At 38.2% G+C, this 24,359-nt stretch overlaps 1 protein-coding gene across 1 annotated transcript in view; it reads right to left on the bottom strand.

Annotated features, from left to right (window-relative positions):
• Window positions 1-24,359, bottom strand: part of Fap (fibroblast activation protein alpha) — a 73,774-nt gene that overhangs the window by 12,528 nt on the left and 36,887 nt on the right. The window contains exons 13-21 of the mRNA XM_055599711.1: window positions 21,182-21,286; window positions 21,013-21,083; window positions 18,275-18,328; window positions 16,504-16,628; window positions 13,107-13,154; window positions 7,754-7,852; window positions 7,236-7,305; window positions 6,286-6,480; window positions 1,331-1,385 (exon numbers count right to left, since the gene is read on the bottom strand). Coding sequence (XP_055455686.1) covers window positions 1,331-1,385; window positions 6,286-6,480; window positions 7,236-7,305; window positions 7,754-7,852; window positions 13,107-13,154; window positions 16,504-16,628; window positions 18,275-18,328; window positions 21,013-21,083; window positions 21,182-21,286 — 822 coding nt within the window. The remainder of the gene's footprint in view (window positions 1-1,330; window positions 1,386-6,285; window positions 6,481-7,235; window positions 7,306-7,753; window positions 7,853-13,106; window positions 13,155-16,503; window positions 16,629-18,274; window positions 18,329-21,012; window positions 21,084-21,181; window positions 21,287-24,359) is intronic.

The raw sequence follows: 24,359 nt of genomic DNA, 5'->3' as shown, positions 1-24,359 counted from the left end.
ATCAATATTTTTTCAATGATTTTTTTTAACACTTAGTTACAAAAATGGATAAAAGTTCAAGAAAGGATGACAATGCAGCCATTTCTGATGAGAACTGATAGACTAAGATCAGAAAGAAGGAGAGGAGGACCTCCCCTATCAGTGGACTTGGGGAGGGGCATGCATGCAGAAAGTGGGGGAGGATGGGACTGGGAGGGGAGGAGGCAGGGGCTTATGGGGGGTACAAAATGAATAAAGTGTAATTAATAAAAGTTAAAAAAATGAAAAAAAAATATTTCACTCATTTCTACCCATTTGAATCCCACTCTGTTTAGAGACTTAACACTTGATAGTTTTGAGAAGGACCGAATGACTTGAAACAACCACCTTTTCCAAATTCTTAACAGCCTTCATCTAGTCACTGAACTAGGAGTTCAGCTGGGTCCTAGAAATTCCTTTCAATGCTGGATTTCATTCCTCCATCTTGTGCAGGCCTCTCTCAGGGAAAACAGCCAAAAAAACAAAAGACAAAAAACAAAACCCAAAAAACAAAAACAAAAATACCCAAGCATAAGTGGTTGCAAATTGACTTGCAAATGTACAAATTCAGACCAAAAAGTGAAGCAGAGAAACTTCTTTGAGGAGTAATTGTCATAATTTATAACGAGCAAACTCAAACTCTTTCCAATATTCCTCTAGCGTGTCCATTTATTTCACTGCCCACAATTAATAACTTCTGCCGTTTATTTCTGTGCGTATTTTCAATACGTGCATCAGTCTTGACATGTGGGGGAGTATCATCTTCATGACCAATAGCCAGGGAGCTAAATAATGCTTGTTTTCAAATTAGCACCTATTTACATTGAGTCTACAGGGAGAATTTGATTGTCCCCAAAGAGGAAAATACCTAGCAGCCGTGATAGTATTCCACTGGGCTAGCGACTAAGCAATTTACACACCAAAAGTTCCTATCATTTCAAACCTTAGCTCAGCTTTTTATGAAAAATGAAATATGAAACATGAAATAAATATTAAATCAGTGAGACAATCAAAACTTTGATGGGCATAGTTCAGTTCAGCATGCTATAATTTAGTATTAAAAATTAAGTAAAAGTGTCAATTATGAGTTCATTTGCTATACAAAAAGGAAATTAGATTAGAAAAAGGAACAAATGCTTAAAACCACTACTTTAAAGCTGATATTATCCAAATTGACTGTTTCTATTGACAGATTAAATTATGTTGCAACACTGACATTTCATGAAAAAAAAAAAAACCTTCTTAGGGAACACTTTTGAAAACGAGGATTACCAAATCAAATAACAGGCAAAGAACTCATAAAACAACTCACCCAGCCCCATATGGCTATTCTCTTTTCATCAATGAAACCCATTTCTATGAATTTTCTAAAGTAAAAGAAACAAATTTTTAGAATTTTAATTGTGTACACATGACATTTACTTCATTACACAAGCATATTTAATCCAAAGATTTAATAGAAGTGCTTCATGTCTTTGTTTAAACACGTGCATAATGAGGATGCATTCACAAATAGTTAAAATAATATCATCGCTTTTTCTGCAGAGGATTAAAAGGATCATCTCAGGCTCAATTCTTCACCCTTCATGATCCCAGTGTCCTCAGGCCCAGTGTGTGGATATTGTGAGTTATCAAAGCATGTCCTCAGATTGCCTCCTTAGAATACAATGGCTCCACGGAGCAGTACCACATTTCCAAATCTTGGAGAGGATTTCTGTTTCATTGCTGTTTCAATCCTTATTAAATTTGTATCACCTTATTCGTTTAGTTGTAGATAACCATCATTTTGACTTTAAGTCCTATTCAAAGAAAAATCTATCTTTGCTGTTCTTAAACAGGAGTCCCCAATTTACTATGGTATGGGCGATTATATGTATCCTTTAAAATGGTGAAATGATTTGCTTGGTTCCACCACATTTCCAAAATGCTTTGAATAATCTTTTTCTTCGGAATAATGGGCTATAAGTAAAACAACCTTTAAAACTTGTGGGAAGCCTCCATGGTAATGCAAAGAAAGCAATGTTTGCCGTTCATTTGTACCTCGACTCTGCAGTATTCTAGAGAAAACAGGACTTATTTGGAGAATGAGTTGAGAGTCTTGAGAAAACTTCACAGAGATACAAAAGCAAGATAAGAAAAAAAGGGGGTGATGAAAAGAAGTGGGCCCCAGAGAACTCTGCAGTAGGCAGATGGAAGGAAGGGAGGGCCAAAAAAGATACAATCCCAAAAAACACAGTTGTGCGGCCTCTGGTTTCTGTTTATGCCTTTTTCATCAGTTGTCCGGAAATAGAAGACAAGTGTTTTTTTGTTTGATTGTTTTTGCTTTGCTGTTGTTGTTAGTGGAATAATGGAGTTTCTTCCTTTTTGTTGTGTTGGGGATTGACCCGAGGTCCTTAGGTATACCACGCTTTTGCTCTACCTCTGAGCCCTTTTTTTTGCCAGCTCCACAGAGTTACTTAAAGGGATTTTATAGCAACGATTTCTCTCATTGCATCGACTCAGCATGCACGTTCTGACGCATTGAGGAGTTGGGCAAATGCCCGGGACAAACAGATGGGAAGAGGCCCCGTTAGTCACAGCTTACCCGACACGAATTCTGAAGGACACTGAGTGTACTGGGAAGAAACGGAGGAGCGAATGGAAAATGGCTACCTGTGTGGAAGCTGATCAAGGGAAGGCGAGCGGATGTGCACGAAAGGTGGCCCCTGCTGCCATTCTCTCACACATCCCAGAATCAAGATGGGAGATGAGAAGGTTCACTTTCTGCTTAAGAGACAGTCACGCTCGCTGCTGGTGTTGGGAGACAGTTCTGAGCCATAAAATCAGTCATGATTTTATGATCTCCCAGAAGCTAACAATAACACGGCCGTGCATCTGGGGCACAGAGCAAATAACAGGTGATGCCTACGTACAGGAAATTCTCATCCGCACCCTTGCTAGGTTTATTCTGAAAGGATGACATTTACAGGATATGACAGTGTAGTGGTTAACGTGGAAATGAAACATTAACACTTAACGTGGCAAGACTAGGTTAAAGGTTAGCTAGATAATCCGAGCCTTTTGAGACCAACAAGGCTCTACCCCCAAAATCTGAAAAGCTTCCTGGAAGGTTATCAGAAACTATTGAGAACATGGTTTAAACAGCACAGTCATAATAAGTAAGACATGAACAAGATGTTTTTCTAATCTTAGAAGTGTTCCCCCCCCCCCCAAAAAAAAAGTGACTCTTAGCTATGGTTATCTTGAATTCTAGTGATCAATTATACTATTTGAGAAATATTTTTGACACTTTAAATGTAATAATATATATTTTTTCTCATGTAATTCTTTACCATTCCCCTTTAAATCGCATAATATGAGGACTAGGAGAATATCAACAACACCGAATATTCTCCAAATGAATGGAGTTGGCCCTATAATCTCTGAAACTTTATGATTGTCTTATATGTGGCATTTTCCAAGAAGCCTAAAGAAATCACGTTCCCTTGTCACCAGTGCTTGTGAACTCACTACCATCTGTCTCCTTACAAGCATTCTCATGCATAGACAAGCTGTGATGTGATATTGGTCTGTTCTTCCTCCATTTTTCACTTTGCTTAAATTTATTGTCTTGGCTTGAGTAGTATTTACTGCAGCTTCAAAGACGTATGTATGGTTTTCTGCATACATCTAGAAAATTCACCTGCAGCAAATTTTATAAGAGATTCAAAGAAAACAGTTTTACTTCAGGGGTGATTTGAGAGCGACAGTCAAAGGGTTACAAACCCAGTTACTTGGGTCAGGTTTTTGGTGTCTGATTCCTGTGTGTGTGTGTGTGTGTGTGTGTGTGTGTGTGTGTGTGTATGTGATTCCTAAAATACTTCTTTAAGAGTAAGGGAGTTGAGTCATTCTTGAGATCACTATTATTCTCTCCTTTTTAGTTTTTCCTTTTGTGAAGGACTGGGTTATAAGGTTTCTTTTACATATTCATGTAACAGAGTTTGAACAAAGCCAAGGCCGGTCTAGGAACTCTCTCCACTGTTGCCTGAATGGGTCATGCAGGCACTCTGTGTTCACTGAGGGGCTTGCTAAACCTCCATTGAAGAGTAGTCCTATCCCCTTACAGGGCAGGCCATTGGTCATCAGATTGTAAATGCATTGAAGCAAGGACTCCATGTTGTACCATGCTGTACAGAATGTAGTTTGAGGCATGTATTAAAATCTGACATGTATCTTAAGTGATTGAGCACATGGGAGGCAGTATGCTTGTCCTACGTATATCAGGAATGTTCTCTTAAGATCACATTGTAGAAAAAAAAAACGTTGGTATTATTGCAAAATTGATAGAATTAGAATTTAAGGCTCTCTGTCATATATATTGAATGCCAGAAATAATAATTTTCTTTAAAATATTTGCTTGGGCTTCAGATCTATACTTTTACTTCATTCAAAAGAGGAAATTAAGAATTCATTTCTTGTTGAGCACTGTATCTGTGATGGTAAATCGATGCCTTAAGGACCATGGCATATTTCGTTGTTAGGGGCCTGTGTGATTATGATTGCCTTAAATCAAGGTCAAAGCGCTTAACTAAAGGAGCAATGACTTAAACAATTTCTTATCTTGGTGCCTTTGTGAAATCTTTGGTTTATATATCTTTGGTGTTTTGTACAGTTTCAGTATTAACAGACAAAGACTCAAAATGTAACTCTAACAAAACACCCACAGAATTAAAGCTAGTGGGCTGATAGATGTGCTTATATTTATGACACGGCACATCACAGTCTGGAAAAACTAAGCTGGACTTAGCTCAGCAGTAAGCGATTGTCTAACACAAGGTCTAGGACTTGGCTTTCAACACTGCAAAAACAAAAACAAACAAACAAAAGAGTAAAACACAAAATCCTCTGCTACCCCAGTAGAGTTAATCTTGAACCATTTCTTCAGTGGACAAAATTCCTCTGAATAAATTAATAGTAAAAATATTAAGTCCAGATCAGTGAAAATCATGTAGCCTCCAAGAAGTGAGGGGTTAATTATAGATTTTGATGCTGTCTAATTATCTAATCATTAATTTAGTATATTTTATTAAAATTGACTGCTTTAATTGAACACATTTTGTCTGTGCATTAATAACTAGTCACTAAATGGAAGAAAAAGTGGAACACAGGGGTCACAGGTGCCTTTCCATTCTTAAACCGAGTTACGTGTGAATCTGAAATTTTCTGCCTTGATTAGAGTCAGAATAAATAAATACATAAATAAACAAACAAATAAAGAAAGTGCTGTCTGTACCTATATCCTAGCTGTTAAATAAAATTTCATTTGTACATGTTGATCAATATTGCTGATAACGATGGCGCCCAGGGGGTAAAAAATGTATTCTACTGAGATTTTAAAATTGCCGTTTCTTGTGAATCATTGTTCAGTCTTTAGCTGTTGCATGTGCAAAATCATCTTTATCTGTGAGTGCAACCTGCCAGGTAGCGCAGAGCTTTCAGACTAATAACTTCTCGTTCACTAGCTTTCCCTGCTCACTCTGTAGTAACAGGAATCCAAGGAAACCTTGTATTGTGTTCCTAGTGCAGCGGCAGTTTTACCAACAGCATTCTTTCTAGATTCAAAAAGGATGGTGCGTCCACAAACTGTGGTTAGAAATACAGCTGGGGAAGAAGAAATTAGATCTGCCTTCCTTCTAAATGTATTTTTTTTTAATAATATTACTTCTATTACATGAAAATGGGAGCTTTTTGTCAAATGAAAATCAGCATAGACGTTCAGGCTAGCATAGTGAAAGCTGACAGCAAGTTTTATCACAAGTGAATTTTCTACTCCCAGAATGTGCGGTGTTGATGGAAATCTGAACCATTTCTGAACTAAAGAGTAGGACTGACAACAATTTGATACGTTTAGATATTTTATTTACTGAAGATTATCACTAAAGTTATGTGACTTTTTTCTTTCTGTTTTTCCAATCGTGGGCCATGGTAAATAAATAAGAGTGAGTTGAAATGTCTTGCAACTGTCAAGCATCTTCCTACACTTTTATTAGCCTTTTTCCACGAACCGCTTTCCCCATGTTTGACCAAAAAGATCCCTTTAAAACTAATAATAATTTTGTACCAAGTCCGAAAAGTAGACCGAAAAAGAATGAAATCATTTGGAATTAGAAACATGATTGGGCGTCTAGCTCGGTGGCAGGACACACCTACGCTGTCCGGGTCCTCTGTGGGACCTAGTGCTTAGGTTACATTTGCCATGTGTGTACAGTTTGATGAAAAGACGCTCACCTGACAGCTGTGATCTGGTCCTCAACTTCATACACACCCAGCTTTCGATACACGGCATGCAGGAGTTTGTCACCTTGGAAGGCGGTGCCCCGACCATCCACCAAGGCAACGATTATCCCTTCCTTACTTGCAAGATAAGTTATCCAGCGAACACCAAATACAGGCTTTACACTCTGGCTGCAGGGGCCGCCATACCTAAACGGAAATTAAAAAAAAAGAAAAATTTCTGAATTCTTTATAAATTCCGGTTTCCCACAACAGCCTAGCATGGAACCTAGCAGTTCCCAGTCCAATTATGTGCTAAAAATTTCAATATCAATAGCATTAGAGTTGGCTCTATGTCAAGAGGAGACCAGGCTTTTCCCAGAGGTTTGCTACAAGGAAGTTGTTTTGGGACACAGCCTCTCCTATTCCCCAAAACGGATACATCTAGGGTTGGCATTTCAAGGAATATGTGTGGGTTTTTCGTCATTTCTGCCACCTGCCACTTGCTAAAAGCAGACATAAGATATACTAAAAAAAATGCATGGTGTTTTAAGCAAATTGTGTGTAGGTCAGCACTGATTTTGGGTGTGATTCCACTAAATGTATTCCATTCCTTTATTTCATTTCTAACTCAATTACATAAGATGGTAAAATGATTTACACTATTTTTTTTTCTTTTGGCTGCAGTCTCTCTATCTCAAAGGTATTCTGACACATTCGGCAATTTGCCATCCCAAGAAAATTCAACACAGCAAATGCAGGCAAGTCCATCTCAGATCTCAAAACTTCCTCAATCTATTTTAGATAACCATATTTTATTTACTCTGATTAGTTAGGGGAATATATAAAAACAGCATCAATAGAAACTGTTACCAAGGAGAATGGTTCATTCTATTTCATAAATGTGTATTTCATCCAACATATTTTCAGTAAATAGTTCTTACATTAGAGAAAATATTACATACACTTGAATTAGCAAAGGATACTTCTTTGATCTGTCAAACTGAGGAGGAACAATCATCTTGTACCATAAAGCTTTGAAATCAAAAAAAGGAGAATAATTATTCCATCACATTTATTTTCTTTAACAATACACACCATAAAAGAAACCCCTAACCAGTAAATCATTAAGGATTAAGAACATATTTTCAATTGACTTTATTACATATTTCAGGTCTAATTTGCAAATGACTATAAATTTCAAAATGCTTTTTTCTCTAGAAGCATATATTCTAAAATTAAAATTAGATGATCTCTTTTTTTTTTTTTTAAAGAAGTCAGTGTAGAGAGGGAGCTATGGAAAAGTAGATGATCAACTGCATTTATAATCATATTAAAATGTTTAACATAATTAAAGATTATTCATGAAAGATTATTTTAAATGAGAGCTTGGACCATATAACATTTACTGAATAATTTTTTTTAAAGCAAGTGAAGTGTTCACCTTCACATTTATAAGTGAGAAGTTTTTGAAAGATCTTACTCATTTCGCCATCTTCAAGCTTCTTAATTTCTTCTGTAGGCAGCTGGATATTTCTCAAAGCATTCTCCAGTTCTTTGTTTTCTTCCAATATTTGTATTTCTTTAAAAAATATAATGTTCATCTTCAGTTAATACTATTTACATAAATAATTTCTTTCATAAAATTCCTTTGTCTTGTATGCATGACAGTAAAGTTATTGTGTAAGCTTCCTCAAAATACCTCATACTGGCAGTTATGATGGAGTTGTCAGCGGAGATGTTAGTGTGTGAGGGCATCCCGTTTCTATCATCTTCCTCTAGTGATCCTTATAACTCCTAACATTCCAGCCTTTTAAGCAGAAACATAAAAGCAACAATGCTAATTGGCCATATTTTCCCATATCCAACTGTACTCATTCATCTTAAAGCCATGATGCTGAATAGATGGCATTTCGTTGAAAGTTGACTAAAAGAAAGAAATCTAGTATCTAGATCATTGACCCATCTAAGTGAAATGGTGACGTAACTGCAAACCTAATAGATTCGGTGTGAAGAGTTAAATCTCATTTCTGAGATTTTGTTTTTTATACTTATATCTTGAGCTTTTGATTAATATAGAAATCTCTCTCTCTCTCTCTCTCTCTCTCTCTCTCTCTCTCTTTGGAAACAAAATGCTGTGTATGTGATTCTTTCAAAATCTTTCTCCCAACATTGTCATATACCTTAGTCAAAGAACAGCACACAACATTGCTGTGTCTTGTCCCTGAAAAACAATCTGAAAACTGCTGTTTGCTGTAAGAAGTGGGGACTCCTGCCTAGAATTTCAGTCCTTGGGAGGCTGAGAAAGAAAGATCTCCATGAGTTCAAGGCTAGCTTGGTTCACATAGTGAATTCAATATTAGCCTAGTTGAAAGCCTAAGACCTTCCCTCAGAACAAAACAAAAGATACTTGAGTTCAGTTACATTTTGCACTTTAATGTTTCAAACTGAATAAATCACTTGATCCTCAGAATGTTATAGATTGGCAATACATGTAAATGGGTTTATATTAAGAAAGCTTTTTAAAATAAGTTTTAATTTGATACTAGCATCTTCATGAAAAAAATTAGTCTTTCGTACTTTCATACAATATGTAGAGTTAGGTTTTTTTATGTGGAAGAGAGAAGTGGATGACTTGTGAGATATGGTAATTGCTACAAAATAAATCCTGAAGATTTTTGTTTATCTTCATTTTTGAAAATCGGTCACTTAAGACAGTGAACTGGAGACTTATAACTACTCTGTTTGCCAAACCACTTCCCATGTAGCTCTCTGTTTTCATATGCTCATGGCATTTTGCTCCAAAATGTGTTATATTTAATCTTAGCATACGTAGAAATGCTTTGGGTATGAATTATATAAAAGACATAATAAGTTTCACATCAGCTTTGGGTAACTCATCAGAAAAGAAATATTTGTGACATACTAGAAGTTGAAACTTACAAAAATTAAATGCACAAAATTTAAGTGAATCTAACTACTCCCTCTCCTCCCAGAGTCCTGTATGTGTCAAGAATGTAGCATGGGTAAAGGACTCATTGATTACTATTTTTATCTGGTCACGGATACAGGAAATAGAAGGTGTAATCATGTTGTATTAGTTTAACTTTATTGTCAATCTGTTGATAATTATTAAGCCTTTAAATTTTATGACTTAATGAGGTAACAGGTTTGGTGGAAAACCAAGTCAATGTCTCCTTAGGTAGAGTTGTGTCCTACTTCATGAGGTACAAATAGAATTTCCTAAGGCTATGGTGAGAGTGAGTAGTGGCAACTGAACTTCTCTGTGGGGCTGTGCATTAACAGCCATCAATTTTTAAGGGTAGTACAGTCCAGACCATACGCTTTCTTTCCTTCACTCATCTTTGAACACTCACTACTCACCCACCCTACTGAGGGTTCAGTATAAGATATGGAGACCATACTCAATATGTTTGGAGATACATTATTATGACAAAACTGAATTGAACTTTAAAAGTGATGGATCTTATATTTGATTTTTATTTAAGTCATATTAATATGCTGTATTTCATATTAATTAATTTCTACAAAGAATCTGTGGAAAAGCTGATAAGTGAGGTCATTCAGTTACTTAGTTTAATGAGAACCTGCAACGCCCAAAGCAACTTAGCTTCAAATGGGCCCTGAATGCTAAGTGCCAACTCTTCTGGGTTTCCATAGTATCTGGTTCAAGTATAATCTGCTGTTTTCAACCCATTGCTTTTTAAAAGGGCTTTTAAACTTTTATAAAACTTCTCCTCATCCTTTCTCATCACAAGAGATTAATCTCTTCCTGAATTTCTGAACCTTACCCCTGCCCAGTTTTCAGGGACTTTCTTATTTTTTAGGTCCTGTGAGGTGTAGACAATGTGTGTAGCCAAGACTAGCCCCAAACTTCTGCTCTTCCTTTCTTTACCTCTCAAGTGTTAGGGCTGTGAACATGCGCCATGTGCTGCACCTAGCGGTCTTGAACCTCTTTTAGCCTCATAATTCCTTCAATCAACATTCAACAAATACTTGTCATCTCACAGAACGTTAACTGTTCCCAGCTAGTATCCAACCTTTCTCCTCTCTTCACAGACATATGCTGTGGAAGCACCAGTGGCTTTGTCCAAACAAACAAAAACAAACACTAATCTCCTATGCACATCCTACCTTGCTTTAATCTTGTGACATCCTCCACTGTTCTCTAGAAACTGCCCTAAATGGTAGTTGGCTCCCTTTTTACTAATTTGCTGTCTCATCCACTTCCAAAGGCAAAGAAACCAAGTTTTTCATAAACTAACAGCTTCTTTTTTATTTGTTTCTTAACATTAACTAACAACTTCTTGATGATAATCTTCAGTACAACTATTTTGATATTCAGATCCCAAATCAAGACACTGTAGGTCAACCAGCTACATATGCACATTCTATCAGTACATGAAACAAATTTCATCATCGCCTCAGACTTCTGTCCTCCACAGTGAGTGCTTTGTGAGTAAAGAGTGAGCATTTCAACCCACCAAGCAAGCCAACCATCCAAACTGTGTCAATTTCTTTTGTATTCAAGAATATCGGGTTTGATGAGTACCATTAGGAAACATTCCCTACCTGAAATAACTCAGCTAGGGGTTCTCCCTGGATGTCTTTATGTTTCCTGTGTTTCGTTTCTCTTAGCACCACGTTTCATTTCCTCACTGTTGCCTGCTCACGCATTTGCATCACCCACTAATCTCTAATCTCTTTGAGGATAGGAAAGATGTCCAATCTGGTATCCATCATCTTAGAGAAAGCAATACCATAACACATGGCCTAATTTAGTAAGTGCTCAGAAATATTTGCTGCATGAAGATTGATGGATACCAGATTGGACATCATTCCTACCCTCAAAGGATAACGGGTTTTTAAAAAATGTAGTGCACAGAATCTGCTATGAAATAGCAGTTGAATCTCAAAAGTACCGATTCCCAAGTACTGTTCAAATTCGACCTAACTGGAGTCTCTGAGTATATTTGTGATAACCCTATGACGTGGTTTGAATGTGAAAGGTTTCCCCATAGGCTCACATGTTTGAATACTTGCTTTCCAGCTAGTGGCACTGTTTTGAAAGGTTGTAGGACCTTTAGGAGGTAGAGGCTTTCTATAAGAAGTGCGTCACTGCGAGACTGGCCTAACCCCGCCCCATTCTTATCTTTCCTCTACTCCCCCATTGCGGTTATAATGTGACCAGCTGCCCCAGGCTCCTGCCTCGATGCCTTCCAACCCCAGCTACCTGTGTACCCTCAAGCTACTTCCTATCAGGGATTTGGTTGGAACAATGAGAAAAATAACAAATAGGGTGTAAAAGAATACTGTTTCTTTAGACAAGTCGGTGGACCTGTTCTCTGAAAGAATTTCAGTCATTTCTTGAATCAGAACATATAAAAATATATATGGCATATTTGGAGAGTGGTGTAATAAAACTTGAAAAGCATTAAAAAGATTAGTATCTGCCTAGAATATAACAATAACATAAGAAAAAAATGTGGTCATATAGAAATTCATATTATGTAGGAAAGAAAGTTGAGTTATACTTTAGGGTGATGATAAAATGAACTTTAAATATCTATGGAGATTTCCATTAAAACAAAACTTTCAGGAGTTGAAAATAGCATTGCTTTAAAATGTTGTTCTGTGAATGTTGACTACACCTCTTTTTTTAAAACAAATTTAACCTATTTTTCATCAAAGCATTTCATTATGAGATACAAGATTAAAATAACTTTAAAATGAAACTAAACCCTCTGTCCTACCTCATAATTCCTGTCTAGTTCAGAGCTCCTAGCCTTTTCCTCATGACTTCATTTTCACCTGTTCTTGAGCCATTAAACTGACACAAAACTAATCCCTGAGCAGAGTCCTGACTTGTCAGGAAGACTGTCCAGGGACAGCTGCAGCCAAGAGTGGTGAAGGAAAAAGCGTCCTCTTGTCCCACATCACCCTGCTCTCCAATCAGAGGATAACGGAGGACCAGTAGGAAGAATACCAGACAATTATGTACATGGATAACTCTGTTGAGAGCAACAGTGGCCATCTTTGAACTGTGAACTGTTTTCATCACTATCACAGATTCCAGGTAGAGGAGAACTATGATGACAGCAGTCAAAAACGGAAAGTGTCCCCAAATTCCAGGGCTCTCACACATGGCACAATGTGATATAGCTGTTAACACAAAGCAAAACAAACAAAAATGCTGGCATGGTAATCAGCCTCTGCTCTGAACTGAATTGGAGAAGTCATGCCTAGAATTTTTTTTTTTTTTTTTCTGAGAATTTCTGTGTACGGGGTGTGGAGGGGAGGGGGGAAGCCAACCAGAAGGAAAAAAAAATATCCTCCTTGAAAAGCAGGAATTCTTTTTTGAGGAAAAAGAAGAAGTTATAAGAACATGCTTTGTTTCTGACTCTAATCTTCTGCATCTAATCTTCTGACTTCTAATCTTTATGACTGTCTCAGACCACTTTGTAGACCAGGCTGGCCTCACCCTCATAGAGATCTGCTTGGCTCTGCTCCCTGAGTGCCGGGATTACAGGCAGGCACCACCATGCCCAGCTTTCTTCCATGGTTTTAAAAGGCCAGGGGAGAAAAAGAATTGCTCTCTATGGTGTGATTTCTATGATGTCACAGTCCCACTGCCAATGAGTACTCAGCTTCATGCGATCAGGTTTAAACCAAACAATTCCTGAATCTGTGGAATAATAAGCTTTATGATAGTAGCATAACATATAATTCCGTCTTGTCAAGATGGGCCAACTATCTTGCCCTCTGAAGGGGCTCACAACAGAGAACTCAGGCTCTCTTTAGATGCAGGAGACTACCTTGGTCTGTGCGGCCATCGTGGAGGGTGGAAATCGGGAGGCCAGGGCCTGTGTGCAGAATGGAAACAAAAACGTGACTGCTGTTAACATTTCACTTTCAGCCAGGACTGCTTGTAGTTATTTAAGACTAGTGTCAAATGCAAGTACATCTTTTAACTCTTTAGTGACTTTTTTTTTATTTTTTAGAGAAACAAACATCTTAAGTTACATTTAAACCATGCATATCAGGTCACAGCACAACCAAAGAAAAGATGTGAGAAGGCTTACCTGTGCTGTCGCTTTTCCAGGAGTGAACCTCAATAGTTAAAAGCTAATTAATTACACAGAGAGACCTTAAAAGCTGCAAGTGGCCTTCTGGGAAGCTGTCACACTGCACTGGACATGTTTTTAGCTACGTATTTATTATTAAGTAACCTTCATAAGTACCTAGCATCTCATTTGTTGAATATTCAGGGTTTTTTTTTTAATAGGTAAAAGCTAGTATCTTTTATCCTTCTTATAATTACTTGCACAAATAATTTTTATAGAATGTTTCTTTTTCTAAGATGCTGTTTAGGTCATGTTTGGGGGGCTAGTAATTTATGGCAGGAGGAAGGGTGGAATTGACATGTTACTTGAGGGGCTAAAGAAGGAAGGATTGGGTCATGAGGAAGGGTAGGTGTCAGGGAGCCCCTTAAGATAGAATAGTGTCATTGGTCCAAAATAAAAGAAAAGAGGGACTTCTCTGACTTCCAAAGAGAGTTGCTTATGAATGGGGCCTTATGGTTTGCTCCTGGCAGCCTTCTCCCTGTGGAAAATATGCCTCTGATTTGTTCGTCAGAGCCTAAAGTGCATTGCCCCATGGGCAAATCCTGTGAGTGCACAAGGCTACCCATGTTTGTGAAACTGTACTTGTGAGGTACAATGTCGGAAGGCACACACCTTCCCTCCACCACATTTCCCAACCAGTCTTTATAAATAGTAATGCTAATATTTTTGTTTCCTGCCTTACTTCTTATTATAACTTGAGAATAGAAGAAAGCGATTTTTATTGGCTTTCTCGAAACCCAGCAGCCTGTCGGTGACACTTGAGAGTGTTAGAACATATAAGTAAAAAGCTTTTCACAAGACCCAATGTTTCTTCAAAGTTTGCAAAAGGGACACACACGCATATTACATTTGGGGCGAGAATCTAAGGAAATAAGGCCATTGAAATCTCTTGACTTTAATGTATTGGCATGCATCATATGGAACTTTTACGGGCATATGATTGTAGTGGAAAGCTGCTTCTCTTTTTATCTTAAGCTCAGAGACAAACCAATGACAGGCTGCACATGACATGGCAGAATGAACACATGGGCCTAGAGACATGGCATCATTATTTAAAACACCTATTTTGTACCGTTTCGTTCTGTCCACATCACTGATATAATTTTACCTGCATTAATCTTGTCTTCCAGGGCTCAACAGCCCTCTGGAGAGTTTGAAAGTTACATAATGAGGCGTTACTCTTAGCCCTGAAGAGAAAGATTTCAAGGTTTTTCCTATGATGGCGCAATGACTCATTTTACTGGAGCTTCAAAAACACCAGACGAAGTGATGCTTCCCACACAGTATATTTTTTGCTAAATGGGAAATTACCATACTGCCGAGGAAGAGTGAGTGGTAGAAAAGTCAGGCGATTCAAGTTCTAGAAAGGACTCTTCCACCAACTTTTGATGAGGGCTTAGTCTTTGGTTCCTTATCTATACTTCAGTGAACATTTAGGCTCAAGTGGATACTAGAGAGAAGCAATATAAAATGTGTTAGCATGCTTTTCCAGAGAGCTATCATATTACTCAAATACAGAGTGCTTACCAGTATAAGCGCATACTCGTTAATGTGACAGTGGTGTCTCTATCAGCAAATGGAACAGCAAAAATCAGCTACCTTAGTAGAGGTTTCAGAAGAGAGTAATTATTTTTGATGCTTCCTGATGCCTATGTGTAATGTATTAGACATTCCTCTTACTGTTACGAATAGAATGACTGAAGAGATCTGCTCTACCCAGCTTTGCAGGAGAGAGAGAGAGAGAGAGAGAGAGAGAGAGAGATAGATGCCCTAGCATCCTTAGTTCAAGCGTGCTGTGTGCATGGCATGTAAGCTTTTGATCCATGTTACATAAATAGAGAGTTTGGGTTGGAAAATGTTGCTTGTAACTACAGAGGGACATTTAGTGTTTACCTTTAAATGCCACAACCACAATCAGCCCAGATGGCCACGAACAACAATCTCCTGACATTTCAAAGATGCCACTGACCAAACATTTTATGGAAGTGTTATTTCAAACTGACATCTTGTGCCATCTTGAAGGGCGCATTCAGGTTAAAAATGCTTATTCATGTCTACATAGCTAAATGAGCCTGTGGCTTGGGTTCTAAAGCCAGGTTGTTGGGTTAAAGGAAGTAGCATAGCCTCAGTTCTTGTTCATTTTACAGGAAAGAAGCTTCTGCAGATGCGTAGAGATCTCAAATGATGAAAGGCTTCATTGTTCTCTAAGTCACCTATCTGCGGAGGAGTGGTTGATATCAGTAACAGGAGGATGGTGTGCACTTTGTTAAATTTCCTGCCAAATGTTCTACCCATACCCCTAAACTGAGGTTATCTACGGTGAGGAGGCATCAATTATAGAATTATAGACTCTACTAAGCCCCAGCAATCATTGATTTCATTGGTTTGTAGTAGTATCTTAGCCCATATTTCTTGTTATTTATTCAAGATAACATGCTGTGCACAAAATCAACTTATCTAAGTAGAAAATTATTTGTGAAACATAACCATGGTCTAAGCAACCAGAAGACATTTTTTCTGTCGTTCTACAGTGGTTCATTTGTTAGTATTTGGATGAATTATTCAATTATTTTTAAGAAAGGTTCAGATGACAAAGATTTATTTTCTGCCTTCACTGAAAGTAGAATTGGAAGAATAATTTGTCTTCATTGCACAGACCTCAGGTCTCTTGGCCACTGTTCTCTAATTCTTTTCCCACAAATGAGGCCAAACAGAAATACCACCTTATCAGAGAGAACGCTTCTGCTTTGGCATTTCTCCTTCTGTGTCTGTCTGGTGGATGGTGTCTGCAGGCAACATCGCAGTGATGTGGCTTAGAGGCAGCCAACTCTTGCTTTAGTCCTGACTATTGCCTAGCAGAGGTACACACCTTAGCTTGTTACTCAGTTTCCTCAAATGCACGAAAAAAAAAAAGGTGAGAATAACACCTTCCTATTGTTTTCATTCTGCAAGCTTTGAGCACTTGATAAGATTCTTATATATCACAGGTTCTCAGGAAAGAAAAAGCTTCAAAATAATCAGATGGAGTGACAAGGATGATGACAATGGCAATAGGGCCAGCAATGCTTATGCTAGGTACGTCACCTACCGTAGCAGATGAGTGCATAGTACTTGGCGTTGTAGCTGAAACTTGCTGTGTAATATTGGCACCTTTCTCTCCTTAGATGGCATGTAACACACGTCTTGCTTGGAGGAGAGTTTCCAATGCTAATTCTAGAGGGAAATGAAAATAAAGCTAAGCTGAAATTTTGAGATTGTATTTATCAAAATGTACTACTCCATGTAAAGTGACTAATTTACATATTGACATCAAACCCACTCTATTTTTCTGTTGCCAATATCATTTAAAGTAGGGGGGAATCACAGTGTTTTGATGTAGCTTGATTTTTGATTCATTTTTGCCTGAATAGGCACAAGCTTTGAGGGAGAAGCCCTCTGTGGTTTTCCCAAAATGGGAAAGCTATAGAACACTCGCTCTGGGAGTGAAGTAGTCATTTTTTCATAGCCATTAAATGCTTCTGAAGTAGATTCTGGAAATCTCTGTGTGTGTCTTTCTGTCTTTTTCTGCCTGTCTCTTTTTCTTTGTTTCTTTCTGTGTCTATTTCTTTCTCTGTCTCTGTCTGTCTCTGTCTCTCTTTCTCCTACTTCACCTCAAAACATACAAGGAAATCTGCCAGCATTACCAAAATATGGTCTCTTCTTTTGGAAATAAGAGGCCACATTCTATTTGCCTCCTACACCTTTCATCTTCTCAACAGGACATGTGGGCTTTTGGGAGCTACATCTGAGCTCCATCCTGTACAAGCCATGCTATACCTTTCCTTCTTCCATGACTCCATACTTACATGATCAGAGAGCCCACTGTGGTCCTACATCAGATTCCCCTTTGGGGAATAATGGCTGTTGTTCTTCCAAGGCCTAGGCTGTGTCAGAGCATATTCTGTCTACCAGGGTGAGCTTTGCCACCTCCCAAGTCTTTCTCTTCCTGCTCCCTGATATGGCCCTGAGCATCTAGATCACAGGAGGTCCAGAGACATGGTTGTCTCCAGAGAAGAAAGATCCCCAGCTGAAAGGTAAGTGTGTATCCAGGTGTGAACAGAGGACCATGAATAAGAGGGTTTTCTTTTTTTTCTTTCCTCTTAAAGATTTCATGCTTGAAGTTTTGTATGATCTTAGAAATGTAAGGAAGAGAGTTAACAGTGATAGCTGAGAGCACAGCATACCCATGTTCAAATCTCAGTTCTAACAGTATTATATATGGTGTAGAGTTATTAAAATTAAATGCAATTACAAGTGAGAATCAGTTAAGAAGTTATCTGGTTTAGAGCAGAGCATCAGCAATGTCAACCACTGTTTCTATTTCTATTTGCAGAAAGGAGTCTTTGGGTTATTATTCCTACCATCAACAGGACAATTAGACTGAACTTTAATAATTAAGGGAGGGATGGAAATGGCTATAGCAATGTAAGCCATACTGAAGATCACACTACAAGAGCAAAAACAGTGTGACACAGCCTTTGATCAATCAATGTGCATCAGTGAATAAAAGTCCCTAATTAGCTTTAAACTCCTGAAGTACCTATAATTATATAAACATATTATTTATATCATCATTAAAATTTTCGATATTATTCTTTTCAAAAGAAAATATCTGATGTTGCCTCATATTTTGGGAGCATATGACTCTATACTGATGTTGTGTATTTCATTTTCTGAATTATTTATCCTAATTTACTAGTGGGTTTTATTACATTTTATACTTCAAAAAGCATGCTCCATCTAGCTAAGGTTATGATTCAGTTTTACTCAGGTATCTCTTTATCTATTTATCAATAGTATATTGAATTGGTCTAAATTACCTGTAGATGTTTCTTCTTCCAGGGTAACCTTCAAACTCGTTGCTAGAATAAAACCTGAAATGAATTTATAAAAGATTAAGTGTTGATTATTAAATTATAAAAGTGTTGTCACAAATATTAATAAGGAACAAGAGCAAAACCTCGTTCATTTAACGAAACAATACTCATGTATAGGAATCACTGCTGGGCATAATTGTAGTTGGGGCATTTGCTGTAACTTACAGATCCCCAGAGAAAGATAAAAGTGAGCTGAGTACCGTTTTTATGATCATCATGGCTTATTCTGATTCATTAAGTATGAGCCATGAAAAACGATCTATTTAAACTAATATTATACTTTACCTCTCCTATTACGAATGTTTACTGGTTTCTCAGAACTACGTTATTTATTTTTGTCTATGACTGAGAACATGTTTTGATTTTATTCTACACTCCTGGTATGAGATAAACTTGTCATGCCAGGAAACGCATCTGAGCTGGGTGATCTGAACATACCATAGACCGTGTTAATTCACCGAGCTGCAAAGCAAACCACAGGAGAGCAAAGCTGCTACCTCGCTGCCAGGTGCAGGCTCCTTTCTGCCTTCATATACTATGAAGCGGAAATTCCAGTTTGGTGACTTAACTCCCATTCCTCTGTGAATTTATCTGAATATCTTGAAGTGGACGTATTTTCCCCCATGCTCAAGAAAAGCATAATAGAGTGTGAAAAGTTTAGAGTAAACAAGGTTTGTTTTAATTCTCAGGAGTGCTTAGCAGTCCAGGCACACTCTGTCTCATAAACAAGTTCCTTGAAGAAGGAGACAACGTAAGACAGTGCGTTTCCAGGATGAAATTCTTATTCAAAGCCTGCGTGTGTCTGGTTTATTTATGTCTGTAGTAATGTCACAGGGCTCCAGTCATCGCTTTCACTTGCCTTTCCCACATCCTTTCAAACAGTGTGTGAATTAACTGCTCTGTCTCTTCCCAATGGCCCCGTGCAACTTTCCTGGGCTGTCAGAGCTTCCAGGCCTGCTGTCACCTCTAACGTAGCCGGCCCACTTTCCCATTTGCCTCTCTCCTCTCCCTCACAGATAATAAGAATTATTCCACCCCATATTTCCTAGACATCTACCCTTTCCTTTCATTCACTTAAGAAATAGGAACAGAACCACTCCCCTGTCCTCAGACACACAAGAAAGGAGGAATTTTTTCGTGTTTCTTGTCCACAGCTCACTGCCATCATCCCGGCTCAAGTCTCAACCACCCCTGGCCATCATTACCTCATTACAACCATTGCAGGGTCTTCAAACCTTCAGTTTCCCCCTTCTTTATATAATCTTCCTTCCTTCCTTCCTTCCTTCCTTCCTTCCTTCCTTCCTTCCTTCCTTCCTTCCTTCCTTCCATTTTATTCACTTTGTATCCTGGCTGTAACCTCCTCCCTCTCCCTTGTTTCCTCCCAGCCCCACCCACCTCTTCTTCCCCTATGCCCCTTCCCTAGTCCACTGATAGGGGAGCTCCCCTTCTATCAGGGTTAATAGGTTAGACCCTAACCTATCAGGTCTCATTGGGGCTGGATGGAAATAGAAAAGATCATCCTGAGTGAGGTAACCCAGAAGCAGAAAGACACACATGGCGTATACTCACTTATAAGTGGATAATAGCCATATAATACAGGATAAACACACTAAAATCTGTAGTTCTAAAGAAGCTAAACAAAAAGGACGACACTGGGGAAGAGGCTTATTCCTCATTCAGAAGGGCAAACAAGATAGACATCAGAAGTAGGAGAAGACAAGGAACAGGTTTTTCCCTTCTCTTAAGCCTATTGTGCCTGAAATATATCTCCTAATCATCACTTTTCTGACTCTGGTCACTTGTATGGCTGCTTCATGTATGGACCTAACTCCTCTGACTCCTATTCAAATAATTTCAAAGCAGCACCTTTCTAAAATGGTAAGATTAGACTAATGACTCTGTTCCTTTGCTCCCCAGATTCCACCTAATGGCACCCATTATGGATATGGTTATGAATAATGAGGGAATATCTCTAATTTACACAGAATTAGAATTGATAAACCAAAAAAAAAAAAAAAAGCAGGGACTTCTGATTAGTTACTGCATCATGAATGACTATTCTGAGACAGCGTGTAGGATGTACCCAAAGGAAAGCACTTAAAGAATTCCTTACTGAGGTTAACAGCAACAGTCTCGGATTCATTCGCTTTAGATCTGAAGTCTCATCTTCCACTAATTAAATGGCCTTTAGCCAAGTCAATGACATGCTCTGAGTATCTGTTTTCTCATCTATAAACTCAGAGAAATAATTCCTACTTTACAGTATCTGGTAGGCAGTAGAGCCTTAATAACTGCTGGCTTGTGCAGATGCCACGAAACCCAGATAACACCGAAGCACTACACAAGTGTCTTCATATCTGTGGGCTACCTTCTATGGCGCTTTGAGCTTACTCATTGCTTCACACGTTGAAGAGTAAAATCAGCCTTTAGAACCAATGGCTATCAGAGAATCTTTTCATACCTTTCATAAAAGTACCTAATAGAAATTCTTCCCAAAATAAAATCTTGTAGACTAGTTATTAAAGAATGTGCACTGTTAATGAAATCATAGCTGTTTGAAAGTACCCAGAGAGAATGCTCTTTCGGTTAGCTGAGTAGACAGTACAGTCCATCATTTGTACATCCATCCGTTGGTGCCAATTAAAACCTGAATGGTACATCATGTTGCATGCGATACTTACAGTGAATCCTGTGTTACTCTGAATATATATATGGCCTCCCACTTGCCACTTGTAATTTGAATAGCATTTTCCTATAAAAAGACAAACATTATGTTGTGTGAAGCTGAGCGTTACTTGAGCAACCTCAAGTGAATGATCTTTGAGGAGATAAATCTTGGAAGGATCGTACCACAGTGTCTTTGATATAGTGAATATGTTTGTAACCATCCTTGTCGCTAAATATTTTGTAGTATGAAATGGCATCCTGGCTGAAAGCTGGTGTCGAAAGAAAGAACTGAAAGAAATGAACAGAGGTTATATTCAAAAGACAAACGGAAGTAAAGCCACAGTTTTTGTTTTTGTTTTTGTTTTTGTTTTGTATGGCTAAGAAGCCTAGCGCCTCACCTCTCCTATCACCCATCACTCACATCGGAAACTCTAGGTTTTCAAATGACAGCTTTTCCGGTGACTCTAATGGGCATTTGCATGTGCCAACTGGTGCTTGTTTGATGCCGCACACGCCACCCTACCCCCAAGCCCCAAGCTAAACAACGTCTATTCTAACAAATCCCTGTTCTAAGATGATGGGGTTTGGAATTGAGCTGGATGAATAACAAACCAACGTTGATATGTAACCAAACCAGACTTTTACAATGAGACAGCTGATCAAAGCAGAAATCTTTTTTTAAGAATAATTTATTTATTACTTTTCTTTTTAACGTGCATTGGTGCTTTGCCTACATGGATGTCTGTGTGCGGGTGGCAGGTACCCTGGAGCTGACAGAAGTGTGCCGTTCCAACACCAGTTGGGACTTGAACCTGGGTCCTACGGAAGAATAGTCAGTGCTCTTAACCACGGGGCCATCTCTCCAGCCCCAGAAGTATAATTCTCACTGAAGCTTACAGTACTTTTCATGTTTTTATTTCTCTAATGCTAAGCTTGTAATGTCAAATAATTTAATGAAGACATTTGAAAGATTCAAATATCATGGTCTAGAAGTCACTGATTTCAGTAATGGGTCAGGCCTAGCATACTTAGGAGGAACTGTGAAGCATGCTTAGGGAGTAGGGCAATCTTAGCTCTGAGCTCAGGAAAGAAAATGGCCTTGTAACCTGAGTTTGAAGAATTCGGCGTACCCTACTGGGAGCCACCTATTTGCTTTGGAGCTACCAGACACTCAAGTGTCTTGGAACAGAACAATTGGCAACTCAATATACTAAATAGTACAGACAACCGAGATTCTGAAAACGCCTCACATTAAATTTTCATCAGTAGTGTCATGGGTCTCCCAGTATAAAAATTGACTTGATCTAACTTTAAGCCCATTTTTACAGGTAGTCCTCTGGTGAAATGATGATACTTTCCCAAGAAAATGCTCATGAGAGCAGAGCTTCTCTATATCATATAGGAAAAAAACTTGGTCTCTCTTTAAGTCCGCAGAACAGTAGGCCAAGGTGTTCAGTTATTTTACAACTCATGTAATAATATCGTCTAGCTACAAACATTTCTCTTTTTATAATATTTTTTTTTTCTGAGACCAATTTCTGAGCAAAGAAATACTAGGGAGAATTGCTATAGACCTATTTAATGGTCACATTTGTATGTGATCTGATGCTGGATACTTTTTGATTCAGTTATTTCTCGTATATTGTGATCACGTGTCATTAAAATGCAATGTATCTCTTATATCTTTACCGGGTAACTAATGTTTCTCAAAATTCATTTCTGCCTGAATGGAAGCCTTACAGATAGAACTATGATAAAAATGGAAGATGTGCTCCTATTACATTAGTGTTACCTCCAGATCCAAGGGCCACAGTCCTAATAAGAAAGAAGACACAAAGTGACATGGAGAAACACCAGAAAGGATTCTATGTCCTGGATGATGCCTGATCCATGAAATAATCTTTGCTCAAGTAAACTCTGCTAAACGTAAGTGTCTGGTGTGTGTTTTAATAAATTTGTAACAGAATGGAAAACTGAGAAATGTAAGCCTGCTTTCTGCTTACATATTCATAAGCACCATTCATCAAAAGATCTACTTTGTAAGATTTTGCACTTTGAGACCAATTATTTTACGTTAATCAAAGGGTTAGGGAAAAGAAAATTAATTTGCAATTTGGTGGATGCATTGCACTAGTGTAGGCCTTTGACAAAGTTGTTTCTTAACGTAGGGAGTTTTGCTCTCAATCATGTAATGGCAAGATTACTTGCAAGGACCTTCTTTACTCCCTCATACTCTGAGATATGAGAGATAATTGGCTCTGCATTGTTTTACTCACTAAAATGGAACCCAAGTCACAGAACATTTTAAGACAACAGTGAAAAGTTATTTCCCACATACCTAGTGAGTTATTTACGGGACTTTTCAAAAGATTGCATTCTGAATCAAGCTTACAATTTCATTTGGATTGAAAGTAAAAAATTAACAGGGCAGACTGCTCTGTTTTAAGATATTAGGAGCAGGCAAACAGGAAGAATCTTTCGCTGGGCAGAAGCTGTTATCTCCTCCCTTCCCCTGCACACACGGAAGCCAGTTGCTTCCGATGAGCAGGTAGCTTAGGTCAGGTAAAGAGGGTGTGAAATATTTCCGCTATCATGTTGTCAGAGCCAGGGCCATAATGCATGCTGAGTTCAGTGCTTCTTGCAGCAAGTCACACCTGGGCATTCAACTGCAGTGACCCCGGTTTTAACAAGGCCCTGAGCTGGTTTCTTTATCATGCTTAGATTTTTCTGATAAATTGCTTATCTCTGAGTGAAGCGCAAAAGCCATTAAAAAAAATCTTATCTGGGAAAGTAAGGTCACTTGTCACAAGGTTGTACTTTGCTGTCCCCCCTAAATGACAAAAGATGGTGCCTAGACTGAGCTAATAGCTAGAGAGAAGTACAGGCTTTCAGACACCAAGCAGAAACTCATGTTTTGTTCTTAATCAAGAGCTTTTAGCAACAGGCCAAAGAGGTGTGGAGCATTGCTTAATTAGCTGGAGACAGTTTTGTTGTAACTGTAGTCTAAGCACTGTGATTTCAAAGCTTATTTCTAACTGTGAAGTCCTAAAATTTAGGTTCTTTTATTTTCTATTTTCTTCATAGGAAAAAGAAAATACTTCTAGTTAATTTCTTGTGGATTTTTCAGTTTAAATCTCTTAGATAAATTCTAAAGAAACCACTTTTAAAGAAGTTATCATTTAAAACATACTAGTATGACCAGTCTTTTTAATTAGTCTTAGGGACCCAATAAATATTCATGGGACAAAGACTAGGGATGCAGCTTATGGTAGGACACTTGTCTAGTATGTGATCCTTGCTGATCCCAAGACCACACACACACACACACACACACACACACACACACACACACACACACACA

The sequence above is a fragment of the Psammomys obesus genome, unplaced genomic scaffold (genome assembly GCF_907164565.1).
Source record: "Psammomys obesus unplaced genomic scaffold, mPsaObe1.curated_primary_1811, whole genome shotgun sequence".
NCBI lineage: Eukaryota > Metazoa > Chordata > Mammalia > Rodentia > Muridae > Psammomys > Psammomys obesus.
Note: the sequence above shows the minus strand (reverse complement) of the source record. Positions and strands in the feature narration are given on the sequence as shown.